The 21,331-nt window shown below is 44.4% G+C and overlaps 1 protein-coding gene across 12 annotated transcripts in view; it reads left to right on the top strand.

Moving 5' to 3' along the window:
• Positions 1–21,331, top strand: part of ANKRD11 (ankyrin repeat domain containing 11) — a 211,996-nt gene that overhangs the window by 150,486 nt on the left and 40,179 nt on the right. For 7 of the 12 annotated variants that reach the window (XR_010592680.1, XR_010592678.1, XR_010592679.1 and 4 more), the window contains exons 3-4: positions 4,527–4,671; positions 17,044–17,182. Coding sequence is in view for 7 of the 12 variants with exons in the window: in XM_065567657.1 (XP_065423729.1) it covers positions 4,585–4,671; positions 17,044–17,182 (226 nt within the window). In the remaining 5 variants the exon portion in view is untranslated. Of the gene's footprint in view, positions 1–1,493; positions 3,877–4,526; positions 4,672–16,748; positions 16,928–17,043; positions 17,183–21,331 lie in introns of those variants that run through there. The other 5 variants (XM_065567656.1, XM_065567658.1, XM_065567651.1 and 2 more) reach the window with 4 other exon arrangements.

Raw genomic sequence — 21,331 nt, 5'->3', positions numbered from 1 at the left:
CAGCTTCTGTTGGTGAGAGAGACAAGCTTCCACATTTACACTGAGCTTTGCCTCAGGTGGAAATGGTGGCAACCTTGATACCAGACAGAACACCAGAGAATAGTCTGTAGAGAACAATCCTGCGTGTCCTGGGGATCTAAGAAGTGCCTGAAATCACTGCAGCTGGTCATGTGTGCATGGTTTTCTCCACTTCACAAAGGCTCAAAATCTTTTTTTTTTTAACATGAAAGTTTATATTCTGCCTAATCTGTGTGGACCAAATCAGTAATGCTGGTCTGTCATAGTACCAAGGACGGCTCAGTCTTGACCCTGGGTTTTATGAATCCCAACAGTTACTCTTCCCAACCTATAATGCCCAGTGAAAGCCAGCTCACCTTTTTAAGATGCTGCTTCTAGTCATTTTTTGTCCGCATTTTGATATGAGCTCCCATGTTCACCGTGGGCTTCATGCCCTTGCAGTGCTATGTAGTGGGACTATAGAGACATCCACTGTTGGACGGTCATGCTACTCTGAAAATCATGGTGACGTTTTTTGGTGTATTTCACTTTAATGTTAATAGTAATCTCAGTTTGCCTGTGCTTTGATGTTACCAATCTGCTGGATTCCTCCTCACTCATCCTTTCCAGGGCCAGTGATGAGAGAGGCTTTTCAGCCTCCTTTGCATGTTCTGCTCCCCAGTTTCCCCGCAGAGTGAGGGGTGTCATTCCATCTACCTCCATTTTAGAAAGAAGCGGTGAAATGTCCTTACTGTGCATCTCTGGAATCCGGCATAGCTGAGCTTCCCTACACAACTACCCTCACTTGGGGCTGGGAGCAGGGCCGGCTCCAGGCACCAGTGTAGGAAGCTGGTGCTTGGGGTGGCCAATTGAAAGGGGCGGCAGTCTGTCCGGTATCGGGGCGGCACCTCCAGGTCTTCGGCGGGAATTCGGCGGCGGGTCCCTCATTCCCTCTCTTCCTCTTTGAGCTGCCGCCAAATTGCCGCTGAAGAGAGGGAGGACCCGCTGCCGAAGAAGCAGTGCACTTGAGCTGCCGCCGAAGTGCTGCCCCTCGTCCTTTTTTTTTTTTTTGGCTGCTTGGGGCGGCAGAAAAGCTGGAGCCGGCCCTGGCTGGGAGCCACAGCTAAGGAGACCTCTGGTGCCCTTTTCCATTTCCTAAATATGGATAATTTCTCCATAGCCACCTGTGTTAAGAGCAGAAACTAACATGGCTGCTCTGAAGAAAGCCATGTTTTGTTAACTGATGTGTCTCAGCATTATCTATGGATAGATAGCATTTGGTTGGTTAACTTCTGCTGTTGTAGGGCTACGAAAGGGGCATGGAGCGTTTTTATAAGTTTGAAAAACAACTCTGAAAAGCCTGTGGTAGGGTTTATAGTTTACAGACATGTTTACAAATGAAGAGCTTTCCATAGAATTTTTCTGAAGTAAATGTCATATTGTTATTTCTGTTACCGTAGTACTCAGGACAAGAGCCCCCTGGCGCTACAGACACAGCACAAAAAGACAGCCCCTGCCCCAAAGAGCTTCCAGTCTAAGTATTAGACAAGAGATGGACAAACAGGGGAGTACAAGGGAATGATGAGACAATCTTGGTCAGCATGACAGGCGGTGGGTGGTCTTAGCACACCACCAGCCTAAATACTGCCAAGTTTTTTTTGTAGGCTTCTTGGCAGAGGAGAGTTTTACGGAGAGATTCGGAGGAGGAGGAGTTTGTTTTGCAGATGTTGACCCGGAGCTCTGCCTGAGCATGAGGTGCAGGCAGCATAGGAGAAAACATGAATGTGATTGTTTGAAAATTTAACAAGGAGGTGATGGAGGCTAGCACCATGAGCCAGTTAGAGGCAGGAGTCGAACTTTTGATACTGAATGAGATATGATAGGTCGGGTGGGAATAGGTAGTGAAGGGCCTTGAGAGCGAAGACAGGTAGCTTATGTATGATATGATAGAGAAGAGGGAGCCTGTGAACGGATGCAAAGAGTGGAGTGACCTGGTCAAAGCGATGGGCTAGGAAGATGATCTTTGCAGCAGAATATAATGCTGGTCAGAGGTGCTGAATTGGTGGCTCATTGTCCAGACACAAAATAGAACAGAAGCCATGAATCTGCATGAAGTCAGCTGGTGGGTTTCAGTCCCACTCCTTGGAACTAAACACCCTCCTGATTCAAACCATTTCAAGTTGTGGGCCTTAAAAGCTGTGGCTTTTTAGGCACCCAAAAAATTGGTATGAGGTTTTGCTTTCCCCCATCTCAGTTCTGTTCTCTTGCCTGTCCCCACCCACAAAATTCCCAGACTGGGGATGGCGTTCTGGAATTACTCTGTTCCTGGACAATTTCCTGCAATTGTACCTTTAAAAAAAATAACAAAAAGTTAATGGGTGCAATGTGTTATGCCATCAGGTGGCAATTAGCCGGTGGAAGATTTTTCAAATGACCCCCATTTGTCGTTTTAGCCTAAGTACAATAAGACTTTTGCTTTCGGACTCAATTTGGGTCGCTAGTCTGAAGTATACAGTTGTGCTGACGCTTTTTAGCCTCTAACCTCAGGAGAGGAGATATTTTTGTTCCCCGAAAAGGCCTTGCCTGTCCTGGCTCCAGACCACATTTCTGGTCTTGGTTACAACACATACTTCTGTGTATTTCAGATGTCAGTTGTCTTTTCAGCTCTGTAACCAGGCAACACATGGCACAGGCAACAGAGCTCTTTGTTATTCTCCTGAATTGGGCCTTACCTAGGCCCAGGCACAATGGCAATGCTGAGACTGAAAGGGCTTGGCTTGGGGCGGCTTCTCTGAAAACCTTGCAGGGAACATTGTACCTTGTGTTCGCATCCTCTGGTTTTCTCTAGAGATGAGAAGCAGGCCAATACAAAAGGCACATTTTATAAGTGGACTTTGTAATTCACCACATGTTAATTGCTTTATGTATTAGTCTCTTGAATACCAGAAAAATTCATAGGACTGATGATAGACTCCATAGGCACAAATAGTTACCTAAGTGCCAAAAATACCTATACATAGTGTGACGGGTTGGATCACAGAAACCCCCTTGGGAGCTGCCACCTGATGTGCAAAGACTACCTCTGCTCCTGTTTTCCCTGCCAGCTCAGGACTCCAGCACCCTGTCTTGTTGAGACAGACACTCCTGTCTGCTCCAACACAGACCCAGGGTCTGAATCACTTGCCCCAAAGCTGCAAGTTTACCTGAAAACAGCTCACAGAAGTGTGCTTGTCTTTAGCACTCAGATGCCCAACTCCCAATGGGGTCTAAACCCAAATAAATCCGTTTTACCCTGCATAAAGCTTATGCAGGGCAAACTCATAAATTGTTCACCCTCTATAACACTGATAGAGAGATATGCACAGCTGTTTGCTCCCCCAGGTATTAATACATACTCTGAGTAAATTAATAAATAAAAAGTGATTTTATTAAATACAGACAGTAAGATTTAAGTGGTTCCAAGTAGTAACAGACAGAACAAAGTAAGTCACCAAGCAAAATAAACTAAAATGTGCAAATCTGCCTAATCAAACTGAATACAGATAATCTCACCCTCAGAGATGCTTCAGTAAGTTTTTTCTCAGACTGGACACCTTCCAGGCCTGGGCACAATTCTTTCCCCTGGTACAGCTCTTGTTCCAGCTCAGGTGATAGCTAGGGGATTCTTCATGATGGCTCCTCTCTCCCCTTTGTTCTCTTCCACCCCTTTATATATCTTTTGCATAAGGCGGGAACTCTTTGTCCCTCTGGGTTTCCACCCCCCCTCACTGGAAAAGCACCAGGTTAAAGATGGATTCCAGTTCAGGTGACATGATCACATGTCACTGCAGGACTTCATTGCCCACTTGCCAGCACACACACATACAGGAAGACTAACAGGTAAGCACAGCCATCTGCAGACAAGTTATGTTTTATATTTCTAGTTTTAGATACAAGAGTGGTACATTTCTACAAATAGGATGATCACACTCAGTAGATTATGAGCTTTGTAATGATACCTTACAAGAGACCTTTTGCACGAAGCATATCCCAGTTGCATTATATTCACTTATTATCAAATCTTTGTAAAACTATCCCAGTTACATTATATTCACTTATCATCATGTTTTTATAAAACCATATAGACTGCACAACGTCACACATAGGACCCACCTTTACAAGCCCTGGGGCATTAATTTACTGTGGTGGAGGCTACCGTTGCTGAGAGAAGCCCTATGTGGGAATTAAGATCAGTTCTGTAGACAAAAAGTAAGGGTATCACTTTCCATTTGAGTCTAGCCCATCACGATGACTATCCCTGGTGCCTCCAAGATAAATTACATTAAACAGTCTCTCAGAAGCAGCCCAGAACTTAGAATGCAGGTGGCACTTTGCTCCCTTACGAATTGCATCTGGGGCCCATGGCAGATTGGCCCCATCTTGAGTGGGATGCGTGGATGCTTGTACCTGTTTTGGCAGCACAGCAGTTATCCTGTATTTTCTCTTTTGTAATGATCTTTATAAAATCTCTGATTCTTCTCTCTAAACAGACGGTTGACGACGAGGCGATGGCAGCATAAATGAAGATCAAGTAAGGAAGGCAGAACGATGCCCAAGGGTGGGTGTTCTAGAACACCACAGTCAGACGATTTCTCTCTCCGCAACGACATGGTGGAGAAACAAACGGGGAAAAAGGTAGCGTGCTGTTTTTTTCATATTCACCTGACTTTAGAGAGGGCAGGTTCACCGTGAGAGGCCAGGACTGGGCAGCATCCAGCCATTTATAAGCCACTCCAGTATTTGCTGTGCTAAGAGATTGCCCAACACCCTGTATCAGCAAATGGTGTTGAATCTGAATCAGACAATATTTGTACAGTGGTGACATGCCAACTGATAAGGACTAGCTTACAATGTGCTTCCCTTTGGCCCATTGTTCCCAGAGTCTGTAATACCCATTGCGAGGTCCTGGAGCTGAATGGTAGTGACTTGAGACAGTGCTGTAGGTGACACTTTGGACGGGTGTTCAGTAAAATGATTGTGAATTTTAAAGTTTTCTATCTTAACCATTGCAGGGATAAATAACTGCTGTGAAATCAGAAGTACTGTCTGAATGTCTGTAAGGGAGGAACTTCTCTCTTTGTGCATACTGTTCTTGGTCCCACTAATGCAGTATCCATGTAAGAATCTCAGCTGTGCTGAGCACACATGGAAGTCTGATACGCTTTAATTAATGGTTGACCAGGTGTGAGTATTTCAGTAGCTCTGCTGAAAATATTGCTGTTTGGATTTTAATTAAGGCTTCTGAGGTTTGATCTGTGCTAAGAATTGCAGATGAGGTTACTGAAATGAAATGGGAGTTTAAGGATGCTTTTTCTTTTCTATTACACCCCCAACATAAATTCTGCTCATTTTGCCCCATACCTGAGCTCCATCCCCTGCCCTCCAGTTTTTTGATGGTCCTTAGCAGTGTCCCACTGGATTACAATAAAGTCTATAGGCAGCTTCTATTGTTGAGAAATTGTGTATAAAAAGCCGTTTTTAATTAAAATTAAAAACCTATGTGTATTGAAAACTGTTAATCCGCTATAGACACAGATATTTCCCAGTCTCCTTCTATCCCCTGACCCAGTTTGTCCCAGCATTTCCTACCTCTGAAGCTGTTTGAACTTCTCCTGCCTGATATGTGAATCAGAGTTTCATTAGCAAACCAAGATGTTGCCTCTTGTTCTCCCATCCTCTGTCTTTCCTTTTCTCACTAACTTTCCCTCCACATTTCCATGTTGCTGGTCTTCTTTCTTCACGTCTTTTCCTCTCCCTTCCCTGATCCCTCTCCCTCGTTGGGGCTTCCATAGTATTGTTTCTGATGCATTTATAAGAGTGACTTGCACTTTCCAGCAGTGTGCTCTCCCTTCCATAGTAACTGCAGCGTTTGGAGCAGTGCTAATGCTATTTAATCTATCTAGACTGTGATTATCACTGTAGTGTCTGAACGCCAGCTCTCCTCTTCCCACTCAATATTAGAACACGGGCTGCAGGATTGCAGGGGGAGCTGCAGAATGGGATCTAGCAAAGACACTGCTCAATTGCAGAAGTTCTGCAGCATTCCAGTAGCAAGGAGATACTGCCCTCTGCCAGCTTCTGTTCTACCTCCAGATAACTGCTTGCTGGGAGTTCATAGATTCTCCAGGGCTGATCATTACCTTGGTTCCTAGCACAGCCTTACGCTGTTGCCTTCTTTACAATTGACAACATGCACTGGAATTTTGTGAATGTTGAATAGTTATATTGACCATTCAGCCCAGAAAGGATTTTGGGGTTGTCACCTGCAGTGGCAAGAGGAGAAAGGCAGAGAAGATGACCAACTACAGCATTTTTAGGTGGGAGTCAAATATCAAATGGATTGGTAGCATCTGCCCAGTTCCCTTTCTCTTGCTCTGCATGTGCATAGTTGAATCTGTTTGCATGCAGGGCACCTTCTAGGACACAACAAGGTGCTTATGTGGAAGACTGCAAAAATCGGGCACAGTAGTCTTGAATGTGGAGAAATGGCTGCAAAGTGCTACTGTGGGGTGTCCAGTGAATATATCAGAATTCACCCGCACTTCTTCCTGGCAAATGAGGCTGGAAGCCAGTAGTGCTGACTGCACTGGACTATGAAGCTGAGGTTTTGTCAGGGCCGTGTATGGAGTAGGTGCATCAAAGGGCACAGGGAACAGTTATAATACGCTTCAGCCTCCATTTTATTGCACCCGGAAGTTTAAAGAAAAGGCTGCATTCAGTTACCTGCAGTGGAGTCATTTGACTGACATTACGAATAGGAATGCTGGGAACTGTAGCTTAGTTTCCAACGAGGACATTGTTTCTACACTGCCCACCAAAAGCCTCAATGCAGGCCTTGTGGGACAACATTATTTAGTGGGGACAGAGAGGACAGTCTCTCAGCTTGCTTAATTCTGGTCTTCTCAACCTGTGAAGAAATTTGAAGACTATTGTCCACTAGGGACTGAGCTGAGGTCCAAGTTAAGCAAATCATCACTTTCTAGTTAACTCTGTAAGGGTGGAACATCAACTTAGGGTACAAGCAGTTGGGGGTTAGACTTTCTGCTTCCAGAGAGTGTTGTGGGTATACTTCAGGGAGGTGGCAACTTCTAATTTATCTTGTATTTGTCAACAATTTCAAATGCCTCAGCCTAGAACTCCTCCTGCTCTGTCTAGGAGGGTAGCTGAGGTGTCTTAAGGTGCCTTCATTGGTCAGTGCCTCCTGGATAAACTAAGTCACATGAAGGGACTGGCTGGGCACTAGATACACTTGATAATTAATTGAAATATAATTTCAATATAATCATGATTGAAATATAAAATGGCAAAACAGTAACTTTATTACCATTTAAAATCTTTTCTCCTCAGTGTGACCTTAACATGAACAGTTGTTTTACCATTAAACTAACAGCCTTTAAATTGTTACATTTTGAGACACCAACGCTAAACAAAATGTAGAGTGCATAGCGTGTTCAGACATTTGTTACTGGCTAGACTATCCCATGGGCTGAATGCCTCAGTAACTAGCTACAGGTTCTGTGCTGCAGGATGTTCGAGCCTGACTCCAGCTGCCCTCTTTACATCAGGCTGTTGCTATGTTGAAGCCGCATAAACCTGTTCCCTTTTAGTTGCAGTGCTAATTGAGAAGTGGGAGAGCTAGGCCCCCCCAGCTCTCACCTCTATCCTTCAGCCCGGACCATTGATTAGCTTCTGATATCTCTGTTGTTCTGCTGCAGCCAGGGGAGTGAGTTAGCTTAAAGACCAGTTCTCTAACTGGAAGATGAGGGTCATCAAACCAGAGGCAATGCCTAGAGGGGCATGGGGGGTGGTGGTGGTGAAGTCCCCCCTCCTTCCCATGTCTCCCCCCCCCTCCCCCCAAGATTTCTGCAAGTGCCCTTGCAGGGATTGGTGTGCTCGGCCTGCTGGGTGGGTGCATGTGTGTCTCTCATCTCCCTGGCAACCGGGTCTGGGTGGGACGGAAACGCTTCTCACACCGGGTGAAGATGGCCGCTCTGGGTCACGCTCTCTGTGCAGCACAGCGGCTGTCAGCACAAGAGCCTGGCTGGGGAGGCAGCAGTGGCCTGCCCCCTCCACTCCCCGCCCAGGCCTGGCTGGCGGGAAGAGCGCGGTGGCCCCGGGCTGAGTGTGGGGGGGTGTCGCTGGGAAAGGCTCCAGGAGCAGGTTCCCTGGCCTCTGCTCAGCCAGAGGTAGGGGCATTGCCCGCGCCCCTTCACTTGTCTGTGAGAGCATGAGTCTCCCTGGGCCCGGTCCAGAGGCACATGCTCCCCATTTCTGTCGCCCCAGCCTTCCAGGAGCCAGTGGATTGGCTGCCCTAGCCTAGGAGGTGGGGCCGGAAGGTTCCTCCCAGAGGCGACACGTGGGGTGATGACATGCCCCCATTTAAATTGTTCTCCCTCCCCCCGTCAGCAGGCATGAGTCGTCTCTGCGTCAAAGCCTGGTGGTCAGGATGTATTTGAAAACTTTGCCCCCTCTGTTGTCTTCCTCTGTGATGGAAGAATGTAAGGGAACTAGGAGACATGTTAACATGACAGCCTGTGCTCTTAGTACACCCCAGCCAATCATTGCCCAGGTGTTTGTAGGCTTCCTGGCAAAGAAAAGTTTTAAGGAGAGATTTGAAGGAGGATGAGTTAGTTTTGCAGACATTTACGCAAATGCAGTGTAGCATGGGAGAGAGCGTGAAGGTGGTGGTTTGAAAATGTAACAAGTGGGTGATGGAGGCTGCTATCATGGGCTTGATTGGAGGCAGGAGTCAACCTTTCGATACTGGATGAGAGATGATAAAGTGAGGATAGGCCATGAAAGTGAAAACAGGCAGCTTCTGTTTGATACCATAGAGAAGAGGGAGCCAGTGGAGGGATGCAAGAGAGGAATTACATGGTCAAAGCAATCAGATAGGAAGATGATCTTTGCAGCAGCATTATACATGGATATGAGCAGTAGAAGATTGTGTTTGTCAAGGTCAGAGAGAAGGATGTTCTAGTAATCAAGGTGCAAGATGATGAGCCTGGATGAGCATTTTACCTGTGTGGATAGGAAAAGCTATATCTTAGAGATGTTACTGAGAAAGAATCTGCAAGACATAGGCTTTGTTTACACTGCAAGTGCTACAATGGTATTTCTGTTGTTGTAAATTCACCCCCTTGAGAGGCAGTAGCTAGGTCAATAGAATTGTTCCATCAATCTGGCAGTGACTGTGGGGCACTGGTTGGCTTAACTACATCTCTCGAGGTGTGAAGTTGTCAAATCCCTGAGTGCCATTGCTAGACTGACCTAAGTTTTAGGTATAGACCAGACCTTAGAGACAGCCTGGATGTGACAGTTCCTCACGTAGTCTTTACAGATCCCCATTCCAGACTTCCTGCTTCAAAGCGGGGTAGATCAAAGTGCATTAGGGAACTTTCAGTGCACAACAGCAGGATCCACACAGGCAGTTAGGGCGAGGTAGATTTACACCCCAGCTTCCTGGGCACTAACAATTTGTATAGATTAAGGTCTGAGGCTGCATTAGAGGAACGGCCATGTTTTCCATAGATTTATAGATTTTAAGACTAGAAGAGACCATTGCGATCATCTGGTTTGACTTCCTGCATAACACAGGCTATAGGACTATCCTTGATTAATTCCTGCTTCGAGTCCAATAGCTGAGCATGAAGTAGAGCCTCTTTTTTAAGAAAAACATCCGATCTCCATTTAAAAAGTGCCAGTGATGGGGAATTCTACCACAACCGCTCCGTTCCACAGGCCATGGTGAGAGTGCACCAGTTTGCTCCACAGTGACCTTCACAACCAATTTAGGCCACAGCAGAGATGGCCTTTGAAAGGAGTCTCTTCAGACTTAGCTGAAGTCACCCAGCCACAAGTGGGTAAGGACTGGAAAGCAGTGGTTGGAGGGGAGAAACTGGGGACATATGAGACTAACTAAGTGATCTCCTCTTAGCTGTGAGGTAAAGTTTTCTAAGTCTCTTCGGTGCTCTTGAAGCCTAAGTCCCATTTTCAAAAGAGACTTTGCCTCCTATATGACAAAGTCCCATTGACGTTTAATGAGACATTGATACCTAAGCAGCTATGTCACTTTTAACAATGCGACTTGGGCTTCTAAGTTTCTTAGGTGCTTTTGAAAATTTTACTTGTGTTCACTAGCGCTGCAGCAAATAGCATGTTTTTTTTAAAAACAGCCATTCTGTTTCCACATGTGCTTTTGTGTTTGTATTTTGGCCCTGGAAAAGAAAGAAGCATGGTCTTATTGTTACCGCTTTCGACTGGGACTTGGGAGCTAGACTCAGTTCTCAGCTATGCCAGTATATTCTGTGTGTCCTTGGGCAAGTCACCTACTCCCTCTGTCCCTTGGTTCCCCATTTGTAAAAGGTTCCCCCTTCCTCCCACCATTTGCCTTGCTTGTCTATTTAGATTGTAGACAGGGACTGTCTGGCTATGTGTGAGTAGAGTGCCTTGCGCAATGGGCCCCAATCTTGGTTGGGGCCTCTAGGCACTACCACAATACAAATAACAACTAACCTGATATGAATTGGATTGAGTATTGTCATTCCAAACATGTGGCTAAACATCCTTTGTCAAGGCATTTGCTCTTTATGTTTTTATTTTTTGTGATACAGGAGACACCTTTCCCTCCCTGAATTGATGCGTTGGTGCAGTTCAGAAAAGACTTGGTGTGGCCAGTCCAGTTTGTAAATGTTGTTTTTGTTCATCATTGCTTATTTGTCTTTAGTGTTGCAATCTGAAATACTATTGATCCAGTTTGGAGCACAAATGGCTTTGGGGATTTCCATCATCTGGTAATGCAAATCTTTGCATAAGAGATTGGAAAGTGGGTCAGTTTTGTGAACTATACAGTGAAAGTGCAACTTTAGTGCAGTTCTAAGTAGTGCATGAGTGGTGGTGTCAATAGTTCAGGGTGTGCTTGTACCCAAATCCAAGAACTCACTTATCAGTGTACTGTATTAATTTGTAAGCAAGGCATCATTGACTAGTTTAGACCATACATTTTGAATAGGGGAATGTTTTGAATATTTTCACAAGAGTAATTTTCAGATTAATTTGCCATGTTGTCGTTTGAAAACGTGAGTATGAAATTAGGTTTCTAAAGTATCAATTTAAAATGGTTATTTATTTAAACTAACATAAGGGCAACAACAGAACTTTGAAGTGATGATGCAAGTCCAGCAACACTGTCAGCTTGCATTTTCTACTAGGTTTCACTGGCAGGAAGAGTACTTTCCCGGCATCAGAGAGCACTATGGGTTTTCTCCCACTGAAATCTATTTTAAGATTTCAGACAATGAAAGAATCCTATATTTTGTATGAAGTTCAGTTGGCCCCTTGTTGCTAGCATTCTAAAGCTCTCAACAGGGAACTCTAATGCCTTTTGCATAAGTGCTTTGTATGTAGGAAATCTCAACTTCCAGTGTCAAGGGTTTAACCAGTTCTCTGGCCCATAAATCAAGGTGTAGGAAAAGATTATTTGTAGCCTCTTTATGCATAAAGGAAAATTATCTGCATTTCCCTGCCTAGTCTGTGAAAGTATGAAATGTACAAACTGCTGCTGCCCAGGAGTGAGTGAGCCACAAAGGTGTCATCTTAAAAATGTCAGTTACAAGTGGTGTTTCTTGTCCCTCCCGCAGCAGGTATACATCTTACTGAGAAGTGATACCACTCCAAACTGGCAGCTTGGGACCCTGACTAGGGGACTAGAAACCAGCTTCCAACCTGCTTTCAGAGAAGTCAGAAGTGCTGCAGGTTTCTGATTTGTGCTAAGAAAAGAAATTGAACTCACTTGGCTTGCGCCATCATTGCTACATTGAGCAGTTGCGACACAACACTCAAGTTGTGCCTTAAGAATTAAGCAGTAGGAGAAGAGAAACTTGCATGCAGCCTTTTCTATTTTTATGAGATTGTCCTGAACCCTAGCAAATGAGGGCATGTGGATGTCTGAAATGGTTGGGCCGAAGAATGAATATAAATGTTTCTAAATAGTGTTTTCCAGGGGATGTCAGCAGGCCTTCATTCTGAGACTCACTTACATGTAAAGAAGATGCCCGGTTAACCCATTATAGCACTGCTGTGTTAGTATTTGAGCTGCCATGTCAACGTGGGTGTCTCTGGAGAGTGAAAAGGGCAAACTGCCCTCCTTGTAATAAAACTGCAGACCTGGGGTTGCTCACTGTGCTTTTGGATTGTTGATTTGAATGGATTACTAAGGAATAATCTAGTAGCTCTGGTTGTGACCTGGTGCTTGCCAGTCATCCCTGGCTGTATCTTTTCCTCCCTCCCCCCATGACAGATGAACTAATACCTGTTTCTGACCGTGTGAGGCTCCTGATCTGTTCAGCATAGTAGCTGGCACAAAACGTGGCATCATTTGTTGTTGCAAACTATTTTTATCCACGAGTCAGAAAATAAGACAAAAGTATTTCCAAGCCGAACATTTAAACAAAATGGTCATGTATTTATTTTGGCTGCTCTGAATTTTTTTCTGGCACCCTGATAACTTCTGCAATGAGGAAAAGCTCTCTGTTTCTTATCTTGAACAAGACTCTCCTTTTTCTAGTTCCAAATGTTAAGTAATACACTCCCTCTTCTGAAGGTTTGTTACTGGCTCCATCTAACCACAAAAGCAGAGGCAGTCTTTGGTACAGCAAGAGATCATGCTGGAGAGCTGTTAGATGTGGGTCATGGAGCTTAATTTAAAAAAAAAAAATCCTTGGCTCCTAAATCCATTTTGTAAGGTCCTAATATTGTGGTTGGAACATATATCACAGAGGCCTAGCATTTTTAATGCAGCTTTAATATTGCATGCCACTAGGATGGTGAAACTGGCGACAACTTAGGAACCAGTAAATAAAATGAGCTGATTGGAGTAAAGTTTTTCTAAGCTGCATGTTGAGCCTGTGCCCGATAAAACTAAAACTAAGAAGGAGGAAGGAGCAATGTCCACACAGTGACGACATAGTCTTATGACTGTGCTGGCACAATAAGCTATTTGCCAGGATCTTACAAGTCTGATACAAACAGCATGACTGGTGGTGGAGGGAGGGGGCTGGCAAGGGAATTTCTGTTAGATTCATTTGTCTGGGTTTCTTGCAGTTATCTCACATTAATTAAAATATTAAGACTATTTTAGTTAGTAGATTTTTAAAAGTAAGGCTAAACAAGATTTAAGGTCTAGCTTTTGATAACAGCTAGAAACATAAGTTTGTTAATAAATTGACAATTTGGCTTTGCTTTGAAAGCAATGCTGCAGATTTAAAATATATTACACTAGATTTGAGTAAACCAGTTTCTCAAATCGAAAGGAAAGGTAATTTACACATAGATCTTAAACAGCCATATGTTTCCCTTCATACTGAAGTACCGACATATAGCCTTGTACCAGCTTGGGGTATGTTTACCCAGCAGCTGTGAGAGTGCTTCGCACTGCGGGTGAACAGACCTGCACTAGCTCTGCTCAAGCTAGTGCACTTACAGTAGTGATGTGGCATGGTAACACAGGCGGCGGTTTGGGCTAGCTGCCTGAATCCAGTCCTGCCTGACCCTTTGGGTACATACTGGGGCAGCTAGTATGAGCCACTACCCGTGCTACTGCGGCCACACTGCTATGTTTTGTGCACTCACTGGAGCAGAACTTGCATGCATCCATCTATCCGCACGGACGCGCCACGCTGCTGTGTAGACATATGCTTAAATCCTTCCTCAAACCTATTTTCTCCTGACTGCTCCACTATTAATTGCTACTCCAGTGTCATCTGCTCCCACCTGACAGCTTAAAAAAAGCCCCAAGTCCCGTAATATCTCAACACCACAACAAATAAGCAAGGAACACACAAGGCAATCATTGGTTTGCTTCCCTTGGAAACCAGTGCTTCCCCCAGCAGCTGTCTTCCCTTCCCTGCATGTGTGAGAGATATAATCCCCTAACAAAAACGTTGTACACTTTGAGTGAAGATTGCTGGATTACAGAACCCAAGAAGCCAGGAATTAAGAAGTTAAATCATTCAACCACTCATCTATACTCCACTCCACTCAGCTCTTCTTGATGTCATCTACACCACAGCACAACCCACATAACCACACCCTCATCCTGATCAGCAAGCAGCCACCCTTGAACTCCGACTGTCTTTATTCGGGTGTGTAGTTCAATGATTAATATAGGGTTGGTACGTTGTATGTAGTTCTGTGTGTGGTTTTGAAATGGCACGTGTAAGTAAATGAGGAATGTTGGCAGACTGCACATGGCGGCTGAGACCCCAGAGAGGCGGGCTGGTCAAATGGGAATATGGGGGAGGGATGCGGGTGGCAAGCTGGGATGTGGTGAGTGAACAGGGCTTTCAGGGGGTGGCGTGAGGAGAGCTGCGCTGAGCTTTGGGAGAGGACGTTTCATAGCAGAAATGTGCAGACTCCTGGGGGAGAAGAGGCAGTCTGAGGTCTCAGCTCGGAGGGGTCAGCGCATGAACTGCTCACCCAGTGCTGCTGCCTCTGCTTCCTGGCACGCAGAAGCAGCAGCACAATGGGGAGCCATTGGTGCACAGTGCAGATGCTTGTCTGTCCCTGTGTGTGAGATCAGTTGTGATTGTGAGAAAGAAGTTTGCAGGAACTGTGGTTGTTTCGCTGGAGGAACGCAAAGAAATGGGAGGAAAAGCAGGAATTCTCCCTGGAATGCCATACACCAACAGTTGTTTCTGGTGTGTGTGTTCTTTTTTGGTTTTGTTTTTAAATTCAGCGTATTTCTGTGCTCATTAGTGAGTATAGTCCTGGGAGGGAAAAACACCAATGTATTTTTAACTGGCTGGCTTATCCATGTGACTTGAGCCTCCCATCCTCATTCTTGGTAGCTGCAGGGCAGAGGTTGTTATCTGCAGGCTCCCAAGTTACTGAACTTGGCCAACTAACTGCTTATGATTCGAGCAGATGTTTCAAGCTGTTCAGACTGAGACGTGCATTGACCTCTTTCTTTAGAGGAGAGCTGAAATAGAAAACCCCTCCCCCCATCCTCTTTCCCCACACAAACACCAAGCCAGAAACATAGTTTGTTGTTGTGCATTATTAACTAGGATATCACTGGTTATAATGGAGAATCTGAGATAACTAGGGGAGGTGGGAAATTTAGATGTGAGATCTACAGCAGACAGGTCACATGGGCTGTTTTGCTTTATGATGGAGAGCACATCTCCCAAAGGGCTGTGCTCGGGAATTGCAATATGATTTTTGATGCTGATATGTACAGAACAGACCGTTTAAGTGCGTTTTGTCTTGCTGGAGTACTGATCCCTTAAACAGTCAGTAACTTTAGCTGGCTTATCAACTGCCAGAATATTCTACAGACTTGTTTTGGAAACATTGCACGCGACAGGGAAAAGCCCTCAGCTCAGTACGGAGAAGGAAGGGCTTTAATATGGTTTTTGTTTCTTAGTGGGAAGGTTTTCACCGCACCCATGGTGAGCTCTGTGCACTGTCACTCTCATGAGGGTTAGAAAACCCTAACTACTACAGGGGGAGTTTTGCTCAAAAACTCCCCCCAAAAAACCTAGCTTGCCACTAGCACTTCCTGTTTTTCTCTCTCACTCAGATCCTCTAGCCCCACAACAGAAAGCGCTAATGTAATAACTCCATCTTGACTGTAAATGGGGCTGCTAATTTCACACCACAGCATGGTGTCCATTTGCCAGCTAGGTCTGCCTTGCTCTCCTGCAATGCCCAACGCATTTTGGCGTTTGGGTCTGGTAGCATACCAGGACTCGTTGGCAAAGTGACTGAACTCTGCCTTCCTGTGTACTATAATGCACAGATAGGGTTGGCAGAATTCGATTTTTATTTGTTGATAATTTTGAGGAACATCAGTGTTTATTTTTAAGCATTTTTAAAATGTATTATCGATTTAAATGTTCAGTTGAGGAAAAATATGGGTTTTAAGCATTTTTTCAATGTTTATCATTTACATTTTTATAGTTGCAGGAAATTCGGGGGTCGGGGGGCAGATAATTATTTAATGACCTTGAGATTCAAAAAGTTAAAGCTGTATAATTGTTAAAACACAAATTGTCCACATCACATGTCAAAATAGCCAAAGGAAATATCCTTAAATCAAACTCTAAGAATTTCTCACGCAGCATTTTTCTTTCTTGGCCTATCTGTACATTTTGATGATCATCGATGGAAATATTTTTTCTTTGGTTTGTGTGTACAGTAAAATGGTTCGTCGACATTTACTAATAAAAATCAAATCCTTCCAAGCCTGTCTATGAGAGTGAGAGCACGTTGTTACATTCACTGCACAAACATAGTGACATTGATCTTTTGTTATTGTGTTTACTTCCATGTTTTAACAATGGTGGCTGATTCCTCAAGCTTAATTAAGAAACGTAAATAGGTTATTGCTGGGCTGATGGTCTGGTAGCAGTGCAACTTGCTGCTCTGCAGGAAGGTGAGGTAGGAGTGAATCCCAATGGGTCTCCCAGGATCAGTGCCTCTCTCTCTGTGGGGCTGTATGTGGTTCAGAGGCAGCTGGCTCAGCCCCAGGGAAGAGACTTCCTATCTAGTGCCCCCATCTAGCTGTTGCACAGAGCAGCACTGAGTAGTTTGGAGATCCGGCCTTCAGCCAGAAGAGAGGTTGCTGTGATGCAGGTAGTTTGGGGACAGAGAGAGGTGGGAGGCTATTTCTGCCACCAAAAATGTATTTATTCCTTCCTCTCTACAAAAAGATCTAGACATATGCCCTTGTGAAGCAACCAGCTGAAGGAATGGCACCAAAGACTCAATACATACCATTCTAGCCACTTCATCAGCAACGTATTCTTCAAGAAAGCATGACAAGTGAGGCCTGTTTGATCTGTTGTAGGAAAAGGAAAACCCCTCTGTGACAGAAGATCGTTTTTTCTGGGTAATTGCAGTGGCTCAGTCTAAATATTGTAAAAACCTGAACTCAGGCACAAAAGGTCCGTGGAGACAGAAGCCTTGGGAGAGACTCTTGAGAAATCTTTTCTCCTTCCTTTCTAGGATAAAGATAAAGTTTCCCTAACCAAGACTCCAAAGTTGGACCGGAGTGATGGCGGCAAAGAGGTGAAAGAGAGAGCTACGAAACGGAAGTTGCCTTTCACTGTTGGAACAAATGGAGATCAAAAAGACTCGGATACAGGTAAGGGAATATGAGCACACCACACCACCTCAGTGTGGACTCTGGAGCTGGGGAAATGGAGAGTGCATTTTACCCTAGCAAAAACTGTCCTTAGGTGACTGTATGGTTTTTTTCTGTATTATTTAAACCTCCATGGGAACATTGTGCTGTGTTCAGTCTTATATCAAGGGTGGAATGGAGTAAGATCAGGTCTGATCTTAGTAATAAATTTAATTTAATCAAACAAAAGGATTATAAAAGACACACTTCTTCCTGTGGCTGGTTAGTGATCAATCCTATTCAGCTACTAGTTAAACCAGTTCATCAACTGAGACTTAGACTGGTGAGGAAGAAGTACTGAGTCTCACAGTTGGAATTTGTTAAATACTGGGACAAATAGTCATCCTAAAAATCTATTTGATAATAACATTGGTGTGTGTCTATATAATAAATCTGAAGGATAATAGGTATATGTGCACATGTCTACACACACTCTACTGTAGTTTGACTTTAACACTTTTGATACAGGACCATCCTGTCTTAAAGGTGAAAAGGTAATTCAGATTGCCTTGAATATTTGTACTGTCAAATGTAAAACTGGTTGAAAGAGCATAAATAAATGACAATAGATAGAGTTGGGGGTGGAGAAGTGATTTCTTCAGCTGGGCAATTTTTGCCCCAGTTTTATGTAACATCTTTATTAATGGTCTAGAAGAAGAGATTAGCTTGCTACTTTATTTGCAAGTAATACAAAATTGGGAGATGTGTCAAGAACCATTGGGGATGGAGAAAATAGTACAAAGGGATCAAAAGAACTTAGAAATATGAGCAGGAAATAAAATGATTCTGTCTGTAAAAATGCCTGTTAGTGCATTTGGGGAAAATAACCTACAAGCTGCATGGGAGCGTGGGCAAGTAGTCAGACTAGCAGGGGGATCACAGGTTGGCTATGGGGTTGCAATGTATAATGGAAAGCAAAGCCAATATAGCTTTTGGCTGCCCATGCATAAGACATGCCATCACAGATCATACGGCACTGAGGAAACATTGTGTACGGTCTGCACTTGAAATGCTGTGTACCGTTCTTGTCACTTCAGCATCAGAAATCAGTACAGACTGTGGAAGGAGATCAGAGAAAAGCAGCAAAAATTATTAACATTACAAACTAAACCAGTATAATTCAGGTGGATGACTAAGAAGTCTGAGGTGAGGCAAGTCGGCAAGTGACTGAAAGGCAAAATCACCGGAGAGGGAGAGGAGATTAAGATAGTCCAATGGTCAGTATAGTGTTAAGAAGATGAAACGGGTAAAGGGAGTAGCAGGGAAACTTCCTTGACAGTGACGTCTGCTAGACTGTGGGTTAAACTCCAAGGAAAGGATGAAAACCCCTGTTGTCTGAGTTAAGACCAGATTGCACAAGGCCCCTGCTTGTACCGTAACAGGTACTAGGAGGGGTTTTCCATTTTAATTTTCTCTTAACCCCTCACATGTAATTGAACTGTGGGACTAGTCTTATATATCACAAGGTTCTGGGGATCTAATCATCAGGAGGATACAACTCCACCTCTATACAATGTGATTAGGGCCTTTTGCATTTATTTTCCCCAAGTTAAATATAAGGGTCAGAGTCCGATATGACAGGTATAGTCTGTGTCACATGGTCAGTATACTGCGCTATTGACTGATTTTGTTTGGATTAAAAGTTTGTAAGGCTGGTTTTAAAAGGTATCCAAGGGTTATCTGAGCCAAATTGCTAGCACAGTTTTGTCAATTGGTTAATAAATAATGTTTGGTTTGCTTGGGGATAGAGTCGAATTTCTGTGAGTTTCATTGTGCTGAATGGCAGGTTTCTTCAGTTGCAGAACTCCCTGTCCTGAGAGAGAGTTTTGAAAAGTTAGTTTATCTTGTTAAAGTGTAACTCAAATTGATTGCCATTTCTAGATATGAATCGTCATTTCTGCATTCTTGGCATATTGATGAGTAAATACATCACAGAATGAATATGTGATCGAGGTCACAGTACATTGGAAGAGAGAGAGCAGCCCCTGGTCACTTGAGAACAGATAGTGTTACTGCTCTGAAAAGGTGTGATCTTGACTCATTTTCAAAACTAAGCAGTTTGGGGTCTGGAAAGTACTTGGCTGGGTGACCATCTGATTATTTCCCGTGTCCTAGGCTATGTCCGACTTGAATGAGTTTAGGAGTCTGTGACCAGCGTGGCCAGGGCTACTGAGGGGAAGAGAGTTACGTCTGGTGTTGGAACCTTCACTGCTGCCTTTGAACATTTACATTCTCAAACAAACAGTGTATTTGCGGGGAAAGGGGAGTCAGATGTTCATTGTAGCTATTTCAAGGATAATGGAATCATAACAATGACTATTCAAATGTCACTGTGGAGCTCTGCATTAATTTTCCAATGGTGTCAAGAAGTAATTGTCTCAGTTTACAAGACAAGGCTATTTTTTGGAGTTCTCCAAACTCCTCTTGGGATGTGAAAAAGAAGCTTGGCTCTTTCTGTCGTCCATCAACATCCTGCCTAGGTCCTGCAGCCAGCCTGTAATCTGAGCAGAGGACAAGCAGATGAGGGGGTCTGATGGCCCTGCTGTTAGCAGCATCTGCACACAAGATTCTTCCCTAGCCCCATTTTATTGCTGCCTGGAGGCCGCTTGCCCACCCTGTCTTGCAGCTCCTCCCCGCTGCCAGCAACCTTTGACTCCACCCCTTTGCAATCATGAGACTGACGCCTCCTCAGGATACACCTTCTCCTGCAGAGTTGGTCCTTGGCAAAGAGGATGGGAAATGTCAAGTTTCGCTCCTCGTCATGTGTCATCTGAGTAGCTGGGGCGCTGCTGAACGGGCACTGACACAGACAGCAAAATGGCCACCCTGTGTCAGTCAGGAAGTGGAGCAGGGGCTGCAAAATGGTAATTCAGTCTCACAACAGTGCATTTAAATGACACCCTTCATGTACTGAGAAAGTGTGGGTGAGTTTCTAACAACCTGTCTGAGAGACAAGGAGAGGAAGTGACTCAGTCATTGGCTGGGGGCAGGGAGTTTCAGGTAGATAGTGCAGTGCGAGTAAGATTCTTAGCAAGAACATGCTGTGTTTTTTCTTTACTCATAGAATCAGACATTTGAAATGGAAAAGGCTTGTTGTCTTGTCATTCTCCTTCCCCCGCCACCTCTGCCATCGGGGAATTGCACTCGGCTGCACGGTTTGAGTCTTGTCCCATTTTAGGGTCTGACTTTCAGTAGATTAGTAGCAACATATTTGTTTGTGTACCGTGTTGCCCACTTAGTTTATGCATTCCCAGATGAGTGCCCCCAAATCCCCAATTTATACACACGTGTGGCCAGGTAGACACTTATCTAATCACACACATCTGGCAATGCACACTCAAATGCTGGCTAGCAAGCCACTGAAAGTCTTTGATGTCTCACAGTGGGTCTTCCAGCACACACACTCAACATCCATGAGCCATCCTCACTGTTTCTCTCTGGAAGGATTCTGCTTGTCTGAATACTGGGGGGGGGAGAGAAGGAAGGGGTTTTTCCCAACTTTGATTTCAGCTGTTGTGAGAAGTAGGATTGCAACATCTCAGGTAACAAAGCCAGCCACACAGTTGACCTCAGTTCATTTGCATAATGCAGCCCAGTTTGTTGGAGTGCAGTACCTATTGTTCTGGGTGTTTTTGAGGATGTTTTTGTCTGTGTGTGAAATTCAGTCCTAAATATGCGAGAACCGAAATTGAGGACAGGTCTTTCTCTCCTCCTGCTGCTGGAGGGGCATTTCTCTCTCTCAAAGTTGAAACAGAAAGTGGTGACCCTGTTGCATGGATTTGTAGTGATATTTACTCTTTGAGCTCTAGACTTGTCTTTTTTGCCACCGTGTGTCTGATGGTATCTTCTCAAAGACTTCTATTCCAGCTTTGCTGTGTAAAGTAACTACTGTGCATTTTGTTTGGCAGTAGGTGTGAATACTCTTTGCAGTAGCCATTGTTTGTTCAGATCTCGGTTTTATCTTCTAAACTGAAGGTGACTTTGAACTACAGTTGGGTGCCTCAGTGCTGGTTGGTAGCAGCCATTATTCGGTATTGTTGAATAGGTGTTTTCTGTGTGTGCCTGCCCTTGTGTGCCTGTGCAGGGTGAGAACTACTTAGGCAGGTGTTT

Source organism: Chrysemys picta, chromosome 14, assembly GCF_011386835.1.
Source record: "Chrysemys picta bellii isolate R12L10 chromosome 14, ASM1138683v2, whole genome shotgun sequence".
In the NCBI taxonomy this organism is placed as follows: domain Eukaryota; kingdom Metazoa; phylum Chordata; order Testudines; family Emydidae; genus Chrysemys; species Chrysemys picta.
The sequence above is the reverse complement of the archived record's forward strand: the minus strand, read 5'-3'. Positions and strand labels throughout refer to the sequence as shown.